Source organism: Cololabis saira, chromosome 12 (genome assembly GCF_033807715.1).
Source record: "Cololabis saira isolate AMF1-May2022 chromosome 12, fColSai1.1, whole genome shotgun sequence".
NCBI classification, from domain to species: Eukaryota; Metazoa; Chordata; class Actinopteri; order Beloniformes; family Belonidae; genus Cololabis; species Cololabis saira.
This window is the reverse complement of record NC_084598.1, coordinates 31,280,443-31,297,440: the sequence shown is the minus strand read 5'-3', so window position 1 is coordinate 31,297,440 and position 16,998 is coordinate 31,280,443. Positions and strand designations below refer to the sequence as shown.

Sequence of the window (16,998 nt, the reverse complement as noted above, 5' to 3'; positions counted from 1 at the left end):
GGCGGAACCATAATGCAGGCGTAAGCCCCGCCCACTGGTACTTAGCCCCGCCCACTGGCACTTAGCCCCGCCCACTGGCGAGTAGCCCCGCCCCTGACTCTGAAGGAGTTCATTGCAGGGAAAAAACGGTAAGAGCCTCTATATTCTGCTCGCTTCACCAGTTCAGGCCTGTCTTTCGGTCTTCTTTGGTAACAAACTACTTGCAAATAGCTCGTCTTCGACTTAATGTAGTTTCGAGTTCACACTCTGCCATTTTCACAGCCGTGTTGTGCAGAGTGTGGATCAGTCCACTTCAAATATGGCTAACTAGACGCATCAATAACGGTGTAACAGTCAGCTTAACCCCTTCAAAGTTTTTTAAAATACATTTTATACGTCTGTTATAGCATTTGCACGTCTAAAAACTACATTTAAGTCAAACATAAAGTTGGAGAAAAGGACACTTATGACCGCTTTGACTGCAGACTGAGGGTTGTGAAATGAGTTTCTCTTTGCAGACATCTCGTCAACAACACGTCAAAATAAGAGTTAAAATGTTGAAAAAATTCAGATTACATGCATGCACCGCAGAAGTGCATACTTGCTGATATTTGTAAATTCCTTTTTGCAATAAAACCAGTTCTGATTAGTTAGTTAACAGGGCGATCAGTCTTTCAGGGGACATTGACCTGGCCGAGTAACTTCCTGTTATGGTGACTGACCTCACACCTGTCATGTGAACTTAGTGCTGCACCAATATCCCTCAGATCTAATGAGGGAGAGCTGAAACTACGTTTTATTTCCTTTTGTTCTCAGTTTAACTTAAAAAAAACATCAATACTGCTTGGTAAAAACACAAATAAAGTAAATCCATGCTTGCGCAAATTAGATAATATTATTATTGCTGAAGTCCATGACGTAAAGTTGTTAGATAGAATATCCCTTTGGGTAGGAATGTGGGTAGAATAGAAATTGTGAATGTGAATTGTGAAAATTATTGTGAAATAAAAAGATATATATAAAAAAAAGATAGAATATCCCTTTCAAGTCACATTTCATTTTTATTGTCATCATTGATTAATTCATAAAGCCTACCTATCTGGATTCTGGTCGTGGTCCAGACCTCTTTCTTCCCAGCTACCTCCTCCATCTCTTCCAAGAGGACACTAGGTGTGCTTGGGACAGCTGTGAAATATAATATTTTCAGTGTCTCCTGAATCTTTCCCTGGGCCAGATTCAGGAGACACAGTCCAGTTGGACATACAGACAAAACCCTTCCCCCTCAAAACAGGTGCATGGACCACCTCAGTTTACCTGTTGGAAGATTTAACTAATGTTAGCGTTAGTTAACAACAAAAGCTGTGTTACTACATAATAATTATGATTAAATAAGTAACACTGACAGAGTTCAATGGACTGTTGCTTTGATTTACTGTAGAAAAAATGCAGACTTTGGTGGAAATATTATCCATAGTTACACTATGACATTATGAGTACAGTTAGTGCAGACTCATATTTTGTCACACATAGCTGCACAACCTATTATGACAATCATTTAGTGTTTAGTCTTAATCATTCTTGTGATGTTCAAATGACTATGCATTATATTTCTCTGTCACTTCTGCATTGAAGCTGCTAATGAACATTTTGACCCGCTTGCATGCAAATGATATATTAAATTTACTGAACTTGGACCATCCGTCACATCTTTATTCTTGTTAACTTGATACGCTCAGTTTTAGCACAGTTAGTCACCCAGGTGGTCAAAAAGTATAAATGCAGAGGTGTTCATAGTTTTTCCACAACACAGACATCATTGTTGATCTCCTGAAAGATAATAGCAGCGTAATTCAACGCAGACATTCAGCTTTGTTTGGTTTGGATTTATGAAATGGAATGAAGTAAATCCCAATGTAAACTGTTTCCTGGAATCAGTATTACAAGTACCCCACAAACATGTTTTGGGGCATTTTTTGGGATAAAAATCACAAAATGGTCTCTCATTGCTTTTATATGGAGGTGAAAGGTACAGATGTCCAGGCTCTGGTCCTTGTCCAACTGATACCAGACAGTCATTGGCTCATTTGCGTTTGAGAGGTGTGTCTTATTGATCGGTCAGTGTATTGAAGTCCTCTTTTATGGAGGATTGGCAGCTCTACTCCATATCCCTGAACTTATCTCTACTAGAGTCCAGAAACCCTGTTGAAGAAGCTCAGACATTCATGCTTCTGTATTTACAATCTGCTTGTCTTTGTCACTAACTACAATTTGTGAACATAGGCAAGGCAAGTGTATTCATACAGCACAATTCAAGAAGAAGGTGATTCAGAGTGCTTTACAGACACATTCAAACATCACTTAAATAAAAAGCATGATTTAAAATGTAAACAATAGAGAGAAAGAAAAAAGAACAATAGATAAAATCAGTAGTTAAAATGTTATCAAGATTCAAGATTCTTTATTGTCATTGTTCATATGTCATAACAACAGATTTACTGGTGCTTCACCGCAGGTGCTGGTCTTTATATAAAGTGCAAGATAAGTAAAGAAAAATAAATAAATATATAAAGTGCAAGATAAGTTTAAAAAAAAGTATTTAATGCCCAGAAGATTTCCATGTGATGGTGATCAGATGTGTGTTTAGGAAGGTGATGGCTTTGAAACTTGAGTTTAAAAGGTATCAGTGCAGATTTGGAACTTTATCCAAACGCAGCTGAGAACAGATGTGTCTTCAACCTGGATTTAAATAAACTGAGCTGAGCTCAGTTGATCTGAGGCTTTCTGGGAGTTCCAGACCCGTGGAGCATAGAAGCTGAATGCAGCTTCTCCATGTCAGGGTAGGAACATAGAGCAACTGGTAAACGCTCTCTTTACCACGGCAGACTGGTACAGAGTGTGCACTACTGCTAATGCCACACCGGCCAACATTGCCAGTAGTAAGTTTGATATTGTTTGTCCTGATGGGAGTAGGACTATCTACATGCAGCCAAGGGTTGTCAGGGGTCTGGTTTGGTGGTCTGGCTTTTGTGGACGGCGTGGTACTGTTATCTTTGAGTGGAGATCTTCAGTTTGGTTTGCACCCAAGTACAAAGCAAGGAATTAGTATTAGCACCTCCAAAACAGAAAGAATTGTTCCCAGTAGGGTTAAAGTGGAATTCTCACAAAAGGTCAGAAGTGAGAGGAGTTTAAGGAATCTTGACATTTTCATGTTCTAGCAACAGTCAGTAATTTAGTCTCTTTAAAGAGTCATTGCAGTGAGTTTAAAGAAGTGGGTAGGGAGGATGTCCTGTAGCGGTCTGTACTGCAGCGGACACTAGCTCTGATGTTTCTACCCCAACACATGACTGCAGATTAAGCTGCACTCACCACCACAGACTTGTGGAAATTACATCCTCTTTGGCACCAAATAAAAAGATCATTGCATTAAATGTCACTCTTTACATTAAACATGTTATTTCTATGTAGATAAAAATGAAATAATGAGCTAATTGAGCCGTTACTGGATTCCTCAGATGTCATCATGAATGCATTGGATGGACTGTCATGTTTGTTGCCTGGAAACCTTTTGCTGAAGACATCACATGCTGCATCTGGAGGCAACAAAAGTGAACTAGCAGGATCACATGATCTGTTAACATCAAGCACTGGAATCATTCCTGCCTTACTGCTGCTTTGTTTGATGAACCAGTCCTTCTGTGTAAAATCTGAAATCTTGAAAAAACTGAATTGTCCTGCTGTTTCCCTATTTTTGCTGAAAGATCATCCATTTTGATACAAAAAAAAGTTTTCTTGCTAGCCGCTTTTCTCTTGTAGTTGTTTTTTAGGGAAAATTACATGCAGAAACCTTTTTAACCAAACAGCATCTTGCCCAGCACAGGAATTCTTCCATAAATTAAAGGTTGAGTAGAATATCTTTAGGAGGTACGATGAGACATTTCTCCCAGAGCTTCTGCAACTGTAGTGGGATTATCTCTATTATACGGATTATCTCCATATAATACATGGAGTTACTTCTCATCCCAATTCTTATTCGTGGTTTTGTCTGGTTTAAAGACTGTAAATGTGTTGTGTTGTCATTGACTAGAGCAGCGCTTTGTTTTTTTGTCCGTCAATCCTGCTCATTGACTAAAACCTGCATGGATTTTACGCTTGCTGAATCTGCATAATGTTTTTACCGTAAGTCTACCTGTGATGACATCAAGTCCCTTCAGTTTTTCAACAAGTCTCTACATTTACTTCTATTGTAAGTCCCACAGTTTCATAACTTAATGAGTTTCGCCCACATGTCTGTTGGAATATGAGATGCAGAAGTCAATGTGGCGCGACTAATCTTACAGACTGACAGGAGACATGTGGGAGGTTAAAACCAGAAAGTTGTTCACATGTGATTGTGATCACAAAAAAGCATCTTCACTTTGGAAACAGTTTTGCGCAAATACATTCTGTAATACAAACACACACACACACGTCATGCTTTTCTTTTTTCTTTGTACAAAATTGTCTTAAGCAACAAAGAGGTAATTAACAAATGAAGGCCACAAATATTATTCCAAGATTTGATTACAATATGTGAAATCTTAACATTCAAAATAATCTTAAAAAGCCTTTTTTTTAATTGGACATTTGCATATTTAGCATGACATAACACAACGTAGCAGAAAATCAATGTTACTTTCAGAAAGTTCATTAGTTTTAATTCCACATCAAGATTGTGCTGAATTAATTTTATTTTTGTTATTCCAGTGAATAAAAGAAGATACTCCCAGAATGCTGCCTCTGGCCACAGTTGGCCAGTCAGGAGCCAGAAGAGTTGTGATGGCGAGTCGAGGGCGATCCATGAAGGACGGCCGATGCTTCTTCACCTGTTTGCAGAAATCCTACTTCTTTGCCAAGAAGACACATGTGGCGCCGGTGTCTCCCCGCTCCAACCCACACAGATGTTTTAGTGCCTCAGCTTCTCAGCGGAATGAGAAAGCGCCTTCCTACAGCTACGTGGTGGTCGGGGCCGGGTCAGCAGGCTGCGTCCTGGCCAACCGTCTCACAGAGGATGCTCATGAATCCGTATTGCTGCTGGAAGCCGGGCCTAAAGACAAATGGCTGGGCAGTGTCCGACTCTCCTGGAAGATCCACATGCCAGCTGCGCTGACCTACAACCTCTGTGATGACAAGTAAAGTGATTATAAAACCTCTTATCACACGGCCTAATTGTTAAGTATATCGATGTTGTCCAGACTAGGAATGGGCGGTATGGACTAAAAAATGTATCACGATAATTTCTGGCATTTATCCCGATAACGATAAAAATGACGATAAAAAAAATACCAATTCAACTCCACATTTTTACATTACATTTTACATTCAGTCTTTGGAGCCCCCAAAACACTGCTCTAAAAGATACTAAATGCTACTAAACTACACCAATTAAATTGATAAAATCTTTCTTTCTTTCTTTCTTTCTTTCTTTCTTTCTTTCTTTCTTTCTTTCTTTCTTTCTTTCTTTCTTTCTTTCTTTCTTTCTTTCTTTCTTTCTTTCTTTCTTTCTTTCACGTATGTTGTGCATGGATTTAACGCAGAACTATAAATCAGCTTTACACAAAAACGTCATCAACGGGAATTTATCGTTTTTACTGCGAGATGACAAATTCTTACCGCAGGGAATTTTTTTGACGGTTTATCGTGAACGGTAAATTATCGCCCATTCCTAGTTCAGACCTGATAGTCTGACAGAAATGTGTTTGTTTTTGTGTCCCGGTGTGTTTCAGGTTTAACTGGTACTACCACACTTTACCTCAGGCCCATATGAACAACCGGGTGATGTACTGGCCGAGGGGCCGTGTTTGGGGAGGGTCCTCCTCACTTAACGCCATGGTTTACATCCGCGGGCACGCCGAGGACTACAACCGCTGGCAGAGGGAAGGCGCTGAGGGCTGGGATTATGAGCACTGCCTGCCTTACTTCAGGAAAGCTCAGTGTCACGAGCTCGGAGAAAATAGGTACTGAAAAAAAATATCTCTATGCATTTCTTTAGTTTCCTTTTTTCAGGACATTTTAAGAGCATGTGTTTTCTTTATTTTGGGATGTTTTTGTTAGGCATTAACAGAGTTTTAAGGGGGCTGCAACCCCAAAAGTGTCAGTGGCTGAATCTCACAAACCTTCCAGGTTTTGGGTGTAAACAATTGATCTTAGAAATGCGGATGGTATATTTAAGCACATTTGTCTTTTCTGGTTAGCAAATAAATATGATAAATATTCTGTCATTCTTGTGCCTAAATCTGAAGCAAACCTTCTGAGAACTGAATAAATATATTTTCCATGGACTTGCCTAATATCTTAAAAAGATATTTAGAGCAGAGACAAAATCATCTTAAGCAAAACAAAATGTATGATGTGCTAAAAAAAAGAAGTTACGTACTCAACCAAAATGCTTACAGTCAACTCTATCTGAAGATTTGCTCAACATAGCGCAGTTTTATTAGTGTGGAGAAAGAAAAAACAGTTGCTAGTAGATAATCGATTGCCTTCTGGCCTAGTTAGGCCAATATTTCACAACCAGTTTGTTTTGAAGAGCCAGAGATTTTAATTTATTTCAGGTGTCCAGGAGGAAACTTGGTGTGATACATTGTTGAACAATGAAAGATGCAGAGCAGCATGAAAATACTTCCCCATGGCCCCATGTCAGTCCTTGGCTCTAATTTTGATGACACATTTTCTTTACTGCTTCTGGGAAGAATCAATGTCTCTAGAGATAGTTTTTTCTGTGACCTTGTGATTCACACTGTCAGTGAGTGTTTTGAAACTGGTTCCATCTTGGGGAAATCTAACATGTGTGTGTAATGTGTTACAGGTACAGGGGTGGCAGCGGACCTCTTCACGTGTCCAGAGGAAAGACCAACCATCCCCTTCACAAAGCTTTTATTGAGGCCGGGCAGCAGGCCGGGTACCCCTTCACTGACGACATGAACGGATACCAGCAGGAAGGCTTGGGCTGGATGGACATGACCATCCATGAAGGTAAAAGGATCGTCAAACTAGATTATCTATCAGATTTATAAAAACAAAGAAAAAAGAGTCGTCCAGAACAGTTTAATAGTAGAAGAGCAAACTATTTTTTTCATCAGCACTGTGTAGCTGCCTGTTGATTTGGGGTGGTTGTTGCGCTCATAGCTCTGCGATAGATGAGCTCTAGCTCAAATACATTATTCAGAAGTGCTGAATAATTTAGTCCAGAAAATCTACTGTATTGATTGTATTTATACCACGGTCTGTGTGAATGCTCGATTCTGATTGGCTGGTGTAGGTTATAAGTGATAACCTACACCTAGAAAACAAGTTCGGTCTAATTGCCTGACAACTTTAATATCATTGCGCTGGATCAACTGCCAGGTGGTAACCACGGCAACGGAGATTCAGAGAAGAAGAGCCGGCTACCACAGGACGACGACATGAGTGATTTTGTCATTTCTTTTAATTTATTTGGTGAATTTAACAATTTTGATGACTGGGATGCAGAAGAGGAGAGAAAAGAAAATAAAAAGAAAGCGGAGAAACGGCACAAGGAGGTGACATATCCTCCGGAGCACAGCTGTCGGCCGTCTCTCTGATGCTGGACTGGAAACTCGCCAGATCATGTCGGTGACGGGTCATCGCTGTGAGAGCAGCCTGCAGGCTTACTGGGCTCCATCAGTACAGGAGAGACCAAAATGGAGCAACATTTTATCATCTCCCAATGCTCCGGGAAGCAGTGGCGAGAATCGCGAGCCACAAACTTTAAACGAACAAGTGGCTGCAGAAGAGAGATTAAATAGTCCGCTCAGTCGCTCAGCTGTGGCTTGTTATAAAACTAATTAGATTTCAACTAAAAACACATTAAAATGCATGAATGCATGAATAACTTATGTAATATTTATGTTTTTTGGTAAGTGACCGTGGTATAATATATGGACTTCGCGGAGGCAAACCGTCCTCTGCTTCACGTCAGACGGTTCACGCCCCCGCGTCGTCCATATATTTCTGATAATGTACACCTCGTCGGGCATTATTCCTTACATATTGCTAACGCCTTATTGGCCTAATCAATCCAGGGAAAAGGTGGAGCACCGCCAGCGCTTACCTGAGACCTGCCCTGGGACGACCCAATCTGAAGGCAGAAGTGAGCTGCCTGACCACCAAAATCCTGTTTGATGGCAGCCGTGCCGTGGGGGTGGAATACCTGCAGAATGGAGAGAAGAAGAAAGTGAGCAAAAGTTATCAGACCTGATTGATGAATTTTTTATTATATATATAAAATTATTTTTTTTACCTAACCTAATATTGCTTAATTCATTCAATTTTTAGAAAGTGGTTTCCCCATATCCCCTGTGCGTCCTCTGTTTGCAGTCCTCACACTCAGGTTTAGGGTTTTTCTTGTCAGGTGTTTGCAGAAAAAGAAGTGATTCTGAGCGGTGGCTCCATCAATTCCCCGCAGCTTCTCATGTTGTCTGGGCTGGGAAACGCAGACGACTTGAAAGAGCTCGGCATCCCCGTCGTCCAACACCTACCAGGTACGTTTATGTCCCTGGATATCCTTTTAGATGCCGATGCACGTCATCGTGTGTCGATAATATGAACCTGTGAAAACTTTTGAACGAGTCATAAAACCCGGTGTCTCTTCCACAGGTGTTGGTAGTAACCTGCAGGACCACCTGGAGCTCTACGTCCAGCAGAAGTGCACTCAACCCATCACCCTCTACAAGGCGCAGAAACCTTTTCATATGATCAAGATAGGCCTCGAGTGGCTCAGCATATTCACTGGTAACCAAAATCACCCATGAGCACATGCACAGTCATTCATATGTTCTTCAAAAAGTTATTTATTTCACTTCAATTTTGTATATATGCATTTTAATCTTCTTAATCTCTTTAATCTTTCTTTTTTTTATTTAAAAAAAAAAAATTTCCATGAAGGAAATAGTTCGGTTTGCGGTGGGGTCGGGGTCTTTTTGTGGATTTCAACACACTGAAAGCACCAAACTGTCTAAGCTACGATTTTGTTTTATTTAGTTTTTCGTAATCTCTCATTTCTATGACCTGTTTAGATATTGAACATCTTTTGACGTGGTCCAGCCTTGAACTACGTAGAGTTAATGGAGTTTTGCAAAAACAGCTGTTTTTTCAGGTTACATTTTAAATTCAGTTGTTGTGAACATTTATTTTGTAGACGATCAATAAATTAGAGCTACAAAGATGGGGTTGTTTTTTTTTATTTGATTTTTTTCTTAAACTGACATAGCTGCATCACCACCAGCATGCTGGTGGTGCAGCTATGTCACCAAAGCATGCAAGCATGCAGCTACGTCATCCAATCTGGTGATAATCAAATCTGGTTTGAGATCTTATGTTGACAGAAAAGCACAAAAAAGAGGGCTGTCAGTGCATGTTTCTTATTATTTAGTAAGAAGAAACCTGCATTGACATACATCATTTAGTTTGACACATGTTTTTGTCTAGAGTTTGGTGCGTGACTGATTAGATATCATCTTTGTTCGGTCACCTGCCGTGGCAATAACGCAGGATATGGAGCAACAGCTCACCTGGAGAGTGGAGGCTTCATACGCAGTCGGCCGAACGTCACACACCCTGACATCCAGTTTCATTTCCTGCCCTCACAAGTTATCGACCATGGACGAGTAGCTTCCAAGATAGAAGCTTATCAGGTGAGTTTTGTCAAATTTGTTGTTTTCATTTTTCATTTTTTTTTTTTTTACCAGGAAACAGTTTGTCATCTTATGACTGCCTCTTCATTATCTGGTTTTAGTTTCCCATCCATCCATTATGTACGCCCCCACATTCCCTTTCAGTTTCACAGGGATCTGCTGGAGTTTGTCCCAGCTCTCAGGTGTACCCTGGAAAAAAGCGTCCAATCCACTGTTTTGTTTCACGTGTAGACTGATGCATGTCGTTGTTGGACAACGTCAAAATATAGATACTCCTGCCAAATGTTATTCCAATACAACTAAATGTTACTCGGACAGTTATATTAAGTAAAGTACTATAATGCTCGCCTTTAAAAATAATTGAGTGTTCAATGTCCATCAAAAATCTTAAAAAACAATAATAAACCAGTAAAGAGTACACACATGTATGTTCAGTGTTTGTCTATTTGTGTAGAAGACGTACAACTTTTAACTCACATACCACTGATTGGCAGCTCCAAACTATCGGAAACAATAACAGAACAACTTAAAACAGTAAAAAATATCTTCAGGCAGGGTTTAAGCTGTGTGGAAACATTACATTGCTTTTGAACAGCCAGTAAGTGCATGGACTCTTTAACTATGCATTTGTGCAGCTTATAGTATACTGTATTACTCTAAACAAACTCAAACAAACAGACAATAAGACAGTGTCAGTTCAGTCTGTTTCTTCAGTTTACATCCAAGCTTTCTCTATAAGAGACAATAATAATAGAGTTTAACTACGGTAATAATGGTGTTGAAAGAGGGCATCATGGTGGCTTGGTGGTTAGCACTGTTGCCTCACATCAAGAAGGTTCCCGGTTCAACTCCCAGGCCCGGCAGGACCTTTCTGTGTGGAGTTTGCATGGGTTCCCTCCGGTTACTCTGGCTTCCTCCCACAGTCCAAAAACATGCATAGTAGGTTAACTGATGATTATATATTGCCCGTAGGTGTGAGTATGTCTGGTTGTGTGTATGTATTTGGCTGTGCGATCGACTAGCGACCTGTCCAGGGTGTATCCTGCCTCTCGCCTGCCTGGCATAGGGATAGGTTCCAGCAGACCCCTGTGACCCTGCAAAGGATATAGTGGGTATAGAAAATGGATGGATGGTGTTGAAAGAATAAACAAGTGATAATGTTTGCAGTAAGGTCAGCTACATCCCTCCCCACCTGGCCGCTCCGAATCGCTAGAAAAAACAGAGTTGAAAAAAACTCTCTGCTCGAGGGCAAAACTCTAAATACAATGTATGACTGAGCATCATGGAATAAAACGGCTGCTGCTGTTACAACAATGCGGATGATTCTGTTCATCTGGAACAGTAAATATTCAGCCACATACCCCAGCAAGGTTGGAAGGATAGTTTTTTGTTTTTTTTTAAATCAAGGATTGTGTGTAGTAAATAGTAAACATTTGAAATGTATTGAGTAATTATTATTTTCAAAAGGCTTGATTTTAAGATAAGAACATGCCTGGACTTAAGTGGACAGTCATATCTTTCTCTACTGTGGTCGTCATGGTTGCACAAGACCACCTGACCACCTGATCCACCTAAGTGACGGTCAACATGCGGGAACAGAAACATTATTTTTGTTTGCTTTATCAATTTTAGAAAGAAAAACATCATATAAATGTTGTGCAGTCACGAGAACAGCATTTGTATCTTTTTTAATGTATTGGTACATTTCCCTGCAGAACTACCCTCAAGTAAAGAACAGATACTCAAACAGGTTCGCCCGAATCCACACTCCTGTGTACACTGAAAAGACTCCACCATCACTTGTGAAAAGCCTGAGAGCTTTCGCAGGAAATGTGATTATTAACCCAACCACAGGTCCTTGGAAAAACAGCTACGGCACAAAGCCAACACAACCAGAGGCTCTTCCAAGTAATTAGCTACGGTGGTTTTAGAAAAAGCGTCTTCCAAAGAAGTGTGACTGTGAGGAAGTGATGAGATTTCAACATGTTTGCACCTCTCTCTCACCACATCCTCAGCCCTAACAGAAACCACATTACCTTTACAGCTGCTCTCAGATTAACCACATTTACAGGACTGTCTCAGAAAATTAGAATATTGTGATTTTCTGTAATGCAATTACAAAAACAAAAATGTCATACATTCTGGATTCATTACAAATCAACTGAAATATTGCAAAGCCTTTTATTATTTTAATATTGCTGATCATGGCTTACAGCTTAAGAAAACTCAAATATCCTATCTCAAAAAATTAGAATATTCTGGGAATCTTAATCTTAAACTGTAAACCATAATCAGCCATATTAAAATAATAAAAGGCTTGCAATATTTCAGTTGATTTGTAATGAATCCAAAATGTATGACATTTTTGTTTTTTTTAATTGCATTACAGAAAATAAAGAACTTTATCACAATATTCTAATTTTCTGAGACAGTCCTGTATGTGACTGAAATCCTAGAGACGTAATCAGCAAACATAAGATAGAAAAATAAACTTCTTTCTTTGCCTTTTACTAATTTGCGAGAACGTGGCTTTTTCTTTTCCCCCTGTCTGCATATATATAAGTGGTTTTTACCATGATTTGGTAAAAACCTTTTATTCATGGCATATATATGCATTTGAATCTTTGGCTCTACAACTGAATGGACCTATTCCAAATATGTTAGTCACTATTTACCGTCCTCCTAAACCCAATAAGGATTTCATTGATGATTTCACTACATTTCTCACCCACATCTGTTCACTCTCATCCAATATAATGCTGTTCGGTGATTTCAATATTCACATGGACAACACTAGTCATACGCTCATCGAAGACTTCCCTTCTTATCTGGACAATTTTGGTCTCCATAAAATCATGCTCTGGGAACACTTGGACCCTGTTGTCAGTGCTCAACAACTCGTTCAACAACTTGTTCCCCAGATTCTTTTCCTTCTCACTTCCACTCCACTGAATACTGTAACTCCCTGACGACATTTTTCAACTCAAAAATAACTGCTGTCCACCAGCAACTGATCCCTATCACGTCCAGCTGTCTATCTCCCCTAGTCATCCACGCCCCCCTCACTGCACCTCTCTCAGGGTTCCAACTCCTCTCTGCTGCCGTTTTACCACAAGTCATCCAGGAAATCCAACCATCCACCAGGCAACTTGACCCCCCCCCAAAACATTTGTGTGTGCGTATTATCTGATTTGCGCATAGTACTTATTATTATAGTGCGTATTATTAGATTTGTGCGTGTGTAACTTGCTCGAAGTTACGGACAAAACAATAATTACGAAAAGCCTCCTACACACACAAATTGTTAAATACGCATGCACAAATCGCCTGATACACGCGGACAAAGCTTTAACGCACAAATGGATTTGAGACTCTTTTCCCGCCTCCAAGAGGCCTCGCAGATTTGTCCGTACATGGTGCGTTTAAGTATTGGTGGAAAGCTGGGTCATCTTATTATCCCGGTCAAATATATATGACTTTCTTAATTTTGAATTTGTTTGTATTTATTTTGTATTGTAGTGTCTGAGTGCTTTAAAAAAAGGAAGATGTGACATGCAGGGTGGAAGGTCCCAGCTTTCCCAGCTTTCCCCCTTTGCCAAGATGTGTTTTAATTTCTGTTCCTTTAATATGTGTGTGTGAGTGCATTAAAAAAAGAAAGCTGTGAAAAGAGGACTTTACTCACATTAAACCATCCAACTTTCTAATTCAACAAACTTTTACTAAAGAATTAAAGTCATTACTTTTAGGGAGAAATTGAAATGATTCTGAGAGTTTAAGATTGACATTTTTTGTCAAATTCCTTCGTGTACTAAATATGAAGAAACTTGTTTTTTTGTGTTGTAGGTTCATGTTGGCCCAATGAGAAGCACCAGCATGGGCTGGATGAAGCTGAAGAGCAGCAACCCTCTGGATCACCCGATCCTGCAGCCCAACTACCTCTCCACAGGTAAGATCCAGCTTCTTTAGTAGAGACAATCTTGAATGTGGAAACATCAGCAGAATGTCGTGAAGCCAGAGTCCGGTCTCTGTCGCCTCTTTTCCTTGCAGATGTGGACGTGTGGGAGTTCAGGGAATCCGTCAAACTGTCCAGAGAGATTTTTACCCAGAAGGCCTTTGACCCGTTTCGTGGTCCTGAAGTTCAGCCCGGTCCTCAGGTCCAATCCGATGCCGAGATCGACGCGTTTGTGCGCCAGAAGGCGGACAGCGCCTACCACCCGTCCTGCACCTGCAAGATGGGCTCGCCCTCAGACCCCATGTCGGTGGTCGATTCCCACACCCGTGTCCTCGGGGTGGAGCGGCTGCGCGTGGTCGACGCCTCCATCATGCCCAGCATCGTCAGCGGGAACCTGAACGCGCCGACCATCATGATGGCAGAGAAGGCTGCTGATATCATCCGAGGCCGCCCTCCTCTCGACGACCGCGGCGTTCCCGTGTACCGACCTCCCACGCTCGACACGCAGAGATGAACGGAGAGAAGACGGGCTTTCAGCAGGAAGAGGGTACTGGTGGCTCAAGACACAATCCGTCAGGAGGTGAATGTCTGGCTGCATCATTGATTGGATGCTAATCAATGAAACAATGTGAATTAATGTGTGAATGTTGCCGTATTAACATTTTGATTTGTAGACAAATGATTCATTGTCAACTTTACTCGTTTACGTTTTATATCGAAGATTTAAAGGTCAGTTTGAATGTGCGCTGGTCAGTCAGACCTCCGTTTCTGAAGATTAACAAACGTTGATACGCCATCACACTTGTTTTTACTACCACTGACCTTTGTAGCACTGTTTTACAACCACGTAACATTCTGCCTAATAATCTCAGTCCATTTGAAATGTTGCCAACTCAAAGCCAGTATAGATTACAGAACATGAAGGAAATGCATCTCATTAGAAATGCAGTTCACAGCTGCATTCTCGTGTGCAGCGATGACTTTTATCTGTCGATCAGCAGCCTGCAGTCTCAGCTGCAGCAGCACTCTGTCTTCTGATTATTTATATCAGTCATTTCTAAGTGTCATTATCTTCCTTCCTGAGCACTTGCTGCCTCAACAACCTTGAGAAAAAATATCTTTTCACTGGTTTCACATCTCCATGATCACAATCTTGATGTCAGTGGTTGACTTCAGTTTCCTCTGTATCTCATGTCACTGTGCTACTTTTACCTTTATTATCGGCTTTTATTATGGTATGAAAACCTTCACATCAGCTCTGCTGCATGAACATATACAGTATCATGTTTTTATTATGATTATTTTATTTTTATGTGGGAGAAAGAACAAAACAATATAATCACATACTGTACAGATTGAGACTCACCGAACAAAATTAGCTTCCTTTTTGTTGCGTCAACACTACCACAGCTTAAAGGAGCATCCTGGAGTTGAACCAACTCTTGGTTTATTATTAAGCAGTAAGGGAGTGTAAAGGTTTATACTTCTGAACAAGGCGACAGACATGTCGGACATTGTGACGGACACAAAGTGGGGAGAGGTCACGACATCTGCCTCCATAGATACGACAAAATAAGCGATGGAAGCCGAGACTGTTAGCTCTGCTCCTTCTGCATCTGTTAACAGAGAAGGTGACAGGTATTTTTATACACTTTTTGTACACATACAAAGTTAACATTACCTCGGTTTGTTATCACATAAGTGGAATTACATATTACTATTGTTATTATCGAACAATACACATGGGATTGTTTTGACTCCAGAATGTTCTTTTAAAGCCATCACACTAACATAAATGTGTTTTCTTTCCCTGCCCCGTGTTGTTGCACATGCACGAGACTGAACCTACATCTGCATCCTTTTATACGTTTACCTTTACTGTTGAGTCCTCAGACCTTTGACTGTTTTCAGTGGCACCATTGCTCAGCCAGCCTGGGTGATCTATGCAGTAGTAATGACTAACTCAGTCTCAAAATAGCTAGCTAATAGTCTTAAAACAAATACTTTATATGCACTAAATACTTCAGGAAAGTACTCTTACAAGGGAATCAATTTGTGTCTTTCTGCCTCTTTCTCTACTGTGGATGTTTACAAAGATGTTTGAGAGTATAATTAAATCATCAATGCCTTTAAGTTCATAATACTTTTACTTTACTTTGCTTATATCAGTGTTACTGAAAGATGAAGTTTGTTTCAATCAAGCACTGACACGTCGGTGTTGAGATTATGTAATGAATTAACGGATCAATGAAGTCGTCCTTTAGTGTTATCAGCTTTAAAGAACAGCATTAAGTTCTGCATCGAAACTCACTTGAATGATTTTGTGTTTCTAGCTAATATTCATTGATGTAGCAAAGCGTCATCGTAGCGACGTGTGAATCTCTTCGGTCCCGATGAAGGAAAAATGATGTGAATCATTAAACACGGATCAGGAAGGGAATTCATTGTGAACAAGTTTTATTTTTACGTTTCTCCCGTACTGATTGTCAACAAGCCGTCCCAACCTTGTCCTGGAGACCGTTACAAAAATCAGCAGGTTTGTTGTCACTTCAGGCAAAAATGTACAAAACAGGGTTCTTGCTTTCATTAGTACAAAATCTATAAGATAATAGTACTTATGCTACAAAGTAATAGCTCTTTTTTATACACCAAATATTTAGAAAGCAGAAATATTCAAGTTCATTGCGTCCTTTCTTTTTTTTTTTTCTTTAAGAAACACTGTACAGATTTTATACATGGTCATATCATTTCATGGATATCTGTAAAAGCAGTGGAACATTACAAAAAAAAATAAAGCTGTGTTTGCACAACAAAACTTTGCGTTTAGTTCATTCTTTGATAAAACTCTGAATGTTAATGTGGTATGTTGAAACTCTGGCTGTTGACGGCGTTTGCTGCATTTTTGACATTTGGGCTGTTCAGCATCACGTGTGGAAATGGTCCAATGGATTTACAGGTTTACACTTACTGTAAAAAGGAAATAACTGTAAACCAGATATTCATCATACAAATGACTGTAATAAAAGAACAGGTGTATAGTATAAATACTCAGGTCAGATTGTGTATTTACAGAATAGTACAGTTCTGCTTACATGTGCTTATTATGGCTTCTAAAGAGCTGAAACTGCCTTCAAAGTTTACTTTGAAACATCAGAATTATTCATAGTTGAAGGAGAATAGTACAATCGTTGGTTAACTCCCATAAAATCAAACTGAATGAACTGTTAGTTAGAGATACAGTAAATATTCTCAGATCCCTGTCATCCAATAAAAAGTCGGGATTATGTGACAATCGGAGAGCCAATTGGATAAATTGCAGCAAAAAGATAACTTGAAAATGTTTGACATAATTTCTGCATTTGTGCAAATGCAGCC

General features: G+C 39.9%; 1 protein-coding gene across 1 annotated transcript; it reads left to right on the top strand.

Annotated features, from left to right (window-relative positions):
• The first annotated feature begins 86 nt into the window (after positions 1–86).
• chdh (choline dehydrogenase) lies at positions 87–16,327 on the top strand. The gene is made up of 10 exons (XM_061736594.1): positions 87–128; positions 4,723–5,147; positions 5,742–5,972; positions 6,824–6,990; positions 8,061–8,212; positions 8,390–8,519; positions 8,635–8,769; positions 9,529–9,671; positions 13,515–13,617; positions 13,719–16,327. Exons 2-10 carry the CDS (start codon positions 4,747–4,749, stop codon positions 14,135–14,137), a joined length of 1,881 nt encoding a protein of 626 aa, XP_061592578.1. The 5' UTR covers positions 87–128; positions 4,723–4,746; the 3' UTR covers positions 14,138–16,327.
• The last annotated feature ends 671 nt before the right edge of the window (positions 16,328–16,998 follow it).

What these genes read in the sequence shown, in the direction of transcription:
- chdh (XM_061736594.1), top strand. Translation starts at nt 4,747, where the DNA reads ATGCTGCCTCTGGCCACAGTTGGCCAGTCAGGAGCCAGAAGAGTTGTG. An exon ending in AGAATGGAGAGAAGAAGAAA is followed by an intron (nt 8,213 to 8,389) that starts GTGAGCAAAAGT and finishes TTTTCTTGTCAG; the next exon opens with GTGTTTGCAGAAAAAGAAGT. An exon ending in CGTCGTCCAACACCTACCAG is followed by an intron (nt 8,520 to 8,634) that starts GTACGTTTATGT and finishes TCTCTTCCACAG; the next exon opens with GTGTTGGTAGTAACCTGCAG.